The following is a 7277-nucleotide window of genomic DNA, read 5'->3' on the forward strand; positions in this document are numbered from 1 at the left end:
CAACAGCCCTTTTTATTTGAGGTGAGGGGAGGCGGGCTGAGGCGTCAGAGCTCCAAGTGGTCGCACCGCTGTTAGTGGCACCATGCTGACTACAGATCTGCTTCTCTCCTGGGTTAGAAGGGTGCGTTCCCAGTGGAACAGGATGGGCAGGGAGATGGGGGGACTTCGAATCTACACTACTCTTCAGAGCCCGCCTCGGGCAGTGGGCCCGCCGAGAGGCCGCACAAGGCCACGCCATGCCGTGTGGAAGAGAGCAGCCGTCGCTGGGGCTCCGAGGCTTCAGAACTCGATGTTGAAGGGGTAATCCTTGTGGTTGGCACAGCTGCAAAGGGAAGCGTGGGACCGTCACAAATGACACAACCGGGGGACACAGTGTGGGTCCCTGCAGGCGGGACCATCATGAATGACTACCCAACAACCACCAGGAGGGTCTGTGGGGTCACCTGACCACAAGGACCCCACTGTAAGCAGGAAAAGGACCCACTGAACTGTCCGTGAGATTCTGAAGGGGTGTGGACTTAACCTGGCTTCTCTCCCTTGCATGCTGAATCTGAACACACCTCTAATGGACCTAACTTGAAGTTCATTAACAGGAATGGGGTCCCCAGCAAGCTAGCTTGGTCCTGATGATGGGAGTCACTCTCTTAGGGGCCACCTGGGCCGTCCTCCAGTCCACTGAGAGATGGGGCAGCACCCTCAGAGTCGTCTTAGGTTCCTGCCTCCGTTCAATGACATAGATCAGTTAAAAATTTAGAAACAATCAAAAGAAACTCAACAGTGACTATAGATGTGGAAGTTCTCCGTCTTGGTCTCTGCCGTTCAGGAAGGTGGCTGTGAATCGAAGTCAGACAGACCTTGGGACCCTGCAGAGCGCTGGCTGGGTTCTCCATGCAAAGCTCTCTCTTCAGGGTTTTCAAGGCCAGGACATGGGGTGCTGGCCACCAGGGTCCCAGGCTGCAACCCTCACACCCAGTGCCCACTCACCTCACCAAGGCGCAGACCCTCCAGTTCCTGTTGTAACTGAGCAAGGTGTTCACCTCCGAGCTGCTCAGGTCAAAGTCAAAGACCTAAGGGGAGAAGCCCGGGAAGAGCTGAACCTCACACGGAACCCCATGGGAACACCTGAGCGCCGGGTCGGAACACGCGGTCCCCTACCCCAGAGTGGGGCAGGTGGTGGGGCCACTGCACTCACACAGAGCTTGTTGTGATAATTCTTGGAGAACGTACTAGACGAGGGATCTATGTGAACAATGAAAACAGCCCTTCTCATCAGTGGGGAGAGGATGTCTGAGGTGGGCTCAGAAGCTGTGAAGGGCTGGACAGTGAGGAGAGGTGGCAGGGTGTCTGAGGTAAACCCTGGATCTACACAGTGCTGGACAGTGGGGAGAGGGTGTGTCTGAGGTGGACCCTGGATCTACACAGCGCTGGACAGTGGGGAAATGGCTTCTGAGCTGGGCCCAGGGGTCACACAGAATTAGACAGTGCGGACAGGGGAGAGGGCATCTGAGGTGAAGCCAGGAGCCACGCAGGGCGGGGAGAGGGTATCTGAAATGGGTCCAGGAGCCACAAAGGGCTGGACAGTAAGGAGAGGGGAGAGGGTATCGGAGGTTGGCCCAGGAACCACATAGGGCTGGACAGTGAGGAGAGGGGAGAGATTGTCTGACGTGGGCCCAAAAGCCAAGCAGCTGTCCAGACAGTAGCAAGGAAGGACGAGAGAGGCCCACTGGCCAGAAGCTAGCAGACAACACACAAAGCATGTGGCCATGTGAGACCAGGGCGTGTGGCCTTAGCAGCACAGGGAGGCCCAGGGGGACTGGCCAGCAGCATCAGAGGGTCATGGACTGTGCAGGAACAGGCTGGCTACACACGCTTCGAACACCACTGGGTAATGGACGCATGGTGGGGTCAAAGACAGAGTAGCATGAGCAGATCCGACATTCAGATGTTCACTTTTCTAATACTTTAGACAAGGTCTCATGTTCAGGGTGGTATAGCGCTGCAGGCAAGTGAATTTTCTGACACATTAAACACAAAAAAAGCACATCCAGGATGATGTCCACACAGCAGCCACGGTCTGACCCCAGGAGTGCTTCCTGAGCGGCGTCTGTCCAGCTCACACAGAGGGAAGCCCCAGCTCAGGAAGGGCGCCTGGGCCACACGGGGGACCCGGGCTTGGGAAGTCTCCCCCACCGGCCCACATCCCAGCAGCCCACCAGAGCTGACAGCGGGCTCCTACCTGGAAGTTCTCAATGATGCGCTTGGGGGTCACAGACTTGGGGATCACAACCATGTTCCTCTGCATGGGGAACCGGATGAGGACCTGTGGGCAGAGGCACGCCATGCACAGTCACCTCACAGAGGGGCAGACGCTGGACCTCCCGGAGTAGAACACAGGCTCTGGGCCGCTGGGCCCTGCCAGCGTGAGGCTGGGGGTCTGCAGGTCACACGTGCTCTCAGCCACCAGGCCACGTGCACCAGCACGCCCCTCACCCGACCCCTGGGACGTTGCACTAAGGGGGATTCGGCACCAGAACCTCTCAACCCCAAAGCTGGGAAGATTTCTCGTTGCATTTGAACATAAGTTTCACGCAACAATTGTGACGGTGGTGGGAGCACGTTCTTGGGGCTACAGGCGCCTCCTGAAAGTCCAGTCCCTGCTCCCTGCCAGCTGCCCAGCCGTCCATAGCCTCCAGTATATAGGATGAGGTGGGATGAGGGCGGGTGGCACACAGCATACCTGGGCCACGGTCTTGTTGTGCTTGGTTGCAATTGCTTTGATCCTGGGGTCCTCCAGCAGGGAGGGGTCCTCAGGCTTGGCCCTAGAGGCAGATAACAGGCCCCCGTGAGCCGCCCCCATGGCCACCACCTAGAAAGCCAGTGCCCAGCCATGCCTTACGCCATCCCCGGACAGCAGGTCCAGGCCAGAGAGCTCTCCGTGCTGAGAACCCGTGACAAACTCACCAGGGCCGGTCGGGGGAGCCCAGCGGGCTGTAGGCGGTCACCACGATGCCCTTGGACTGGCAGTACTGGGTCAGCTTCTCCTGGGTGAGATACGGGTGACACTCGATCTGTAGATACACAGAGGAGAGCCTGGGTGTGCAGACCAAGGAGAAGACACAGACGTGTACCTGCCAGCACCTTCCCTCCCCACAATGGTGACAAACATCTCCTCAGATCAGCTGTGACATCAAACTACTGTAAGCACTGCCCAGCTGTGACCGAGGCTCGACAGCCCCCGGCCCTGAAGGCCAGTTCTGGACCCCGTCTTTGTCAGCTAGCTCAGCTCTGACAGCTCCAGGCCCGGCGGCGAAGGTGATGCCCAGAGCACCACACCGACCAGGCCAGGCCCCGGCCCTGCACCCAGAGGTGCCACCTTCATTCTGAATCATCGCCCCGGCCCTGAAGAGGCTGGACACCCCCTCCTGGATTCCCTGGGCCACGTGGACCAGAAGGAAGGGCCGGCACCAGACCTACCTGGTTAACTGCCGGCTTGTACTTTAAGCCAGGCTTGTTTAAGATCCTCTCGATCTGCAGGTGGTTGAAGTTGGAGACGCCGATGGCCTTCACCAGGCCTTCGTCCACCAGCTCCTCCATGGCCTAAGGAGGAGAGAGTGCTTGGTGCTGGGACATGTCAGGGAGGACACAGACTGACCGGCAGCTCCTTCACACCAACTAACAGGGCTTCCCTCGCGGTCCCAGCCAGTGAGGCCTTTCAGAAGCCACAAAGTGGAAGCTAAGAGACAGGCTGGCTTTGGGGAGACAAGGAAAGCAAAGTGACCCAAAACCAAAACACAGGCAAAGAAACACAGGGACAGGCAGCCAGAAGAGGTCAAGATAGGGGCACATTACCGTCCAGGTGTCCACATAGTCAGTGTCGCCGGGAATCACGCTGCCCGTCCCATCCAGAGGGAAAAAGTCCTTCCCCGCCTGTGAGGACAGCACAGACCAATCAGTGGCCCTCTGCGGCCCAGTGGACACGGGCTCAGTCACCAGGGGCAGCTCCGTGTGGACATGGTCCGAGAGCCGGGTGCGTGCAGTGACCACACGTGGTCAGAGGCCTGTCCTGGCCCAGACTGGGGTAGGTGGGTGGGGAGTGGAGGAGGCTCAAACCAGGGTCCAGGGCCCTGAGGCCCTGCTGGACACTAGGTGCCGACACTCCCACCTCAGGAGCACCCAAGGGCCCGCACCTTGAAGCCGGTCGGCCAGTGGATCAGGTAGAGGTCCAGGTAGTCCAGCTTCAGGTCGCTCAGCGTCTTCTTACAGGCCTCCTTCACCAGGTTCTTGTCGTGGTAGGTGCACCAGAGCTGAGGGGGCGAGAAGACACTTCGTCCCACATGCCACCAGAGGCCACTGTCCTCTCCCTACTGTCCCTCCCGACCATCTGTCAGGAGGCTCCACCCCAATGGGTTCAGTCATTAGTGGCTGTTGGAGGAGGCGAGGTGACGTCACACCAGGGATCCCAGTGTCCCCTGGACAGCAGGAGAATCAGATCCAGGATCAAGTGTATGAACAGAGGGGTTGGGCTGCTGCCCAGTAGCCCAGGCTTGCCCTCGGCCAGGGTCCCCGTGTGCGCAGTGGTGGGGGGCTGCCTGCACGTGGGAGCGCAGTCCCCTCCACACAGCGAGCTCCTGAGAGGGGCAGCGGCTTGGTGGCCTGACAACGTGAGGCTGAGGGGGGCAGGCTCTCCTCAGACACACTTCGGGGACCCCCACCCCGCCGCGTCACCTTGCTGACGATGAAGAGCTCCTGGCGCTGGACCACGCCGGCCTTGAGCTTCTCCTGGAGGGCGGTGCCCACCTCGTGCTCGTTCTGGTACACGTGGGCACAGTCGATGTGCCGGTACCCCGTGTCGATGGCCACCTTCACAGCCTCCCCGACCTGGCCTGGAGGGGACTGGGGGGAAGAGACGAGAGCCATGGGTGAGCATCACGACAGTTCACTCAAAACTTCCCGAGAGGGTGGGGGGAGGCCCCCCGAAAGCCGCTCCTCCTCGGGGCTCAGCGTGGGGCGCTCCTGCAGGCCAGGGCCAGCCGCCACCAGGCCACTCTGTCCCAGGTTTTGGGATAAAAACGGACACCAGCTCTATGGCTTAATGGTAAGGATTTGTGCTGCCAACCAAGGGCACGTGGTTCGAATCCACCAGCTGCCCCACGGGATAAGGAAATACGTTTTCTGCCTGTGCGATTTTCTGCTTCTGAAAACCTGCTGGAGGGTCAGCAGTGCATCGGTTCTCCTGCTAGATGGTTCTTGACAACAGCTGTCAACAAGCAGCTCCAATTTTTACACACTGCGTTCTACATTCAGATACTCCCACTGCGTTTTCAGGTCAGTTAGCAAGAGTTAAGGTACTGAGGAACCCCCACACACAGTGTTCACGTTCACGCACGGCCTCCCAGCCAGCCCTCCTGGGAGGTCATGGTGACGTGATACATGAATTACAATGGCAGAGGCTCCAGGGCAGGGACTCCAGGCCTTGCTGGCCCCCAAGGTGTCACGGAATATGCTCAGGGGGTGCAGACAGGACAGACTGTGGAGACACTGGGGGTGAGGCCATGTCCTGTGGTTTGTAATCACCAACACAGAGACTCAACAGTGGCCCTGCCCAAGGCAGGTGCCCAGCTGAGTGGCGGGGTAGCACAGGATAGAGCCTCTGCTGTGGACCAGGAAGAGGCCGTGCAGTGGTCACCTCAGCTCACCAGTCCTGCTTACGACTCCAGCTGCAAGCGGGGCCACCCACTCCTGGCTGTGACATGGACATGGTGGCTGCGGGCACGAGGGAGGGGAGCCCAGGGGTCACCAGTAGCTGCAGGCATCTGCTGCATCTACACGAGTTTAGGACAGCCTGCTGGGACACAGGGTGGGGGACGCTGCCCGCCCTCAGGGATTCCTCATGAGCCCACTTCAGGGGTCCCCTGACACCGTGCATGTCCTTCCTGGCTCAAGTATTCTGAGTCCGGGGTGTGGGGGGTGAGGCAGACAAGGGAGCTGCAGCGGATGTGCGTTTCTGGGGGACAAAGGGACAAACACAGCCGAGTGGAACTTTCTCCAGGCTTAGTGACCTTCCATGCACTGTCCGGAACTGTGGCAGTGCCCCATGCTGTCCTCACTCCCCTCGGCCACTGGGAATCAGGGTTAGGATGAGATCGGGGGCGGGGAGGGAGGAACAGGCCGGCAGGGAAGTGGAGAGTGCACCCCAGTGACGAGGGGCCCTGTGATGTCAGCCGGAAGCCAGCAACTGTCAGCTGTGCAGACCAAGGAACCACCCCGCCCGAGACACAAGTCTGCTTCCCTTTTTCTATTTGAGACAAGGCTGGTGTCCCCGTTCCTGGAACCCACAGGAGCGCCGAGTGGAATAATCCAGGCAGCGGAACAACTCTGAACATATAACTAAATCCCTGTAATGTTTTCGTACGAAGCCAAGGGTGGCACCGGCCTGTGAGGCAGAGACGCAGCTGCGGCCTCTCTTCCTTCCCAAGCCAAGTGCTGATTAACCACAGACACCAGAGGTGGGGAACTGATAAGGTTCTTTCAGAGGAGAACTAAAAACCAAGCAAAGCCTTACAAAGCACGTGACAAAGGAAAGGTGTCGAGGTCGGGCCATTCCTAAGGCCCGGCTCCAGCAGACAGGATGCTGGACCCAACCAGGAGGTGGGGACTGCGGTCCATGCAGATGACCAGGTAGAAAGGCCACAGCCTGGGGACCGTGAGCAGCAGTCTTGGTCTGTGGGGTCTCATCAAACAGAATCAGCTGGAGGGCAACTAGCAACGTACTGGGGTCAGGGGTCGGGGTTATCCTGAGCTAAGAGCGTCCCAAAGAGCAGTGACCAGAGGCTCTTCCCTCGGGGCGGGCAACCCTAAGCCGACAGTCTGGTCACCGGGAGGCTTGCCCAGGGCAGAACACGCTCATGGATGGAACCCCAATAGCAGTCATGCACAACGTCCACTTTCAAATGCATCTATGCAATAAACCACCAAGGTAAAGCACCAAGGCAGGTACTAGCATCTCTACAGACGTGGGAATGAGGATCCGGAGACCGCGAGAGGCTCGTCCACGGCCACGCCTGTGACATTCCCGGTGACGTTCCAGACACAGCGGCCCAGAGCCAGGCACGGCTGTGCAGAGAGGAGAGTCCCCGGGGCTTGGGAAATACAGCCTGGGGTGACGGTGCGCCGGAACGCAGCACCCGTGATCACAATCTAGAACCTTCCTGGGGTGACGGTGCACCAGAACGCAGCACCCGTGATCACAATCTAGAACCTTCCTGGGGTGACGGTGC

General features: G+C 59.3%; 1 protein-coding gene across 1 annotated transcript in view; it reads right to left on the reverse strand.

Moving 5' to 3' along the window:
- Positions 1–279: 279 nt before the first annotated feature.
- Positions 280–7277, reverse strand: part of AKR1B1 (aldo-keto reductase family 1, member B1 (aldose reductase)) — a 13389-nt gene continuing 6391 nt past the window's right edge. The window contains exons 2-10 of the mRNA XM_006887140.1: positions 4726–4893; positions 4188–4304; positions 3850–3927; positions 3475–3597; positions 2962–3068; positions 2738–2819; positions 2237–2320; positions 985–1067; positions 280–322 (exon numbers count right to left, since the gene is read on the reverse strand). Of these exons, the coding sequence (XP_006887202.1) occupies positions 280–322; positions 985–1067; positions 2237–2320; positions 2738–2819; positions 2962–3068; positions 3475–3597; positions 3850–3927; positions 4188–4304; positions 4726–4893 (885 nt within the window). The remainder of the gene's footprint in view (positions 323–984; positions 1068–2236; positions 2321–2737; positions 2820–2961; positions 3069–3474; positions 3598–3849; positions 3928–4187; positions 4305–4725; positions 4894–7277) is intronic.

Source organism: Elephantulus edwardii, unplaced genomic scaffold, assembly GCF_000299155.1.
Source record: "Elephantulus edwardii isolate Elephantulus edwardi_28Jun2011 unplaced genomic scaffold, EleEdw1.0 scaffold00055, whole genome shotgun sequence".
NCBI classification, from domain to species: Eukaryota; Metazoa; Chordata; class Mammalia; order Macroscelidea; family Macroscelididae; genus Elephantulus; species Elephantulus edwardii.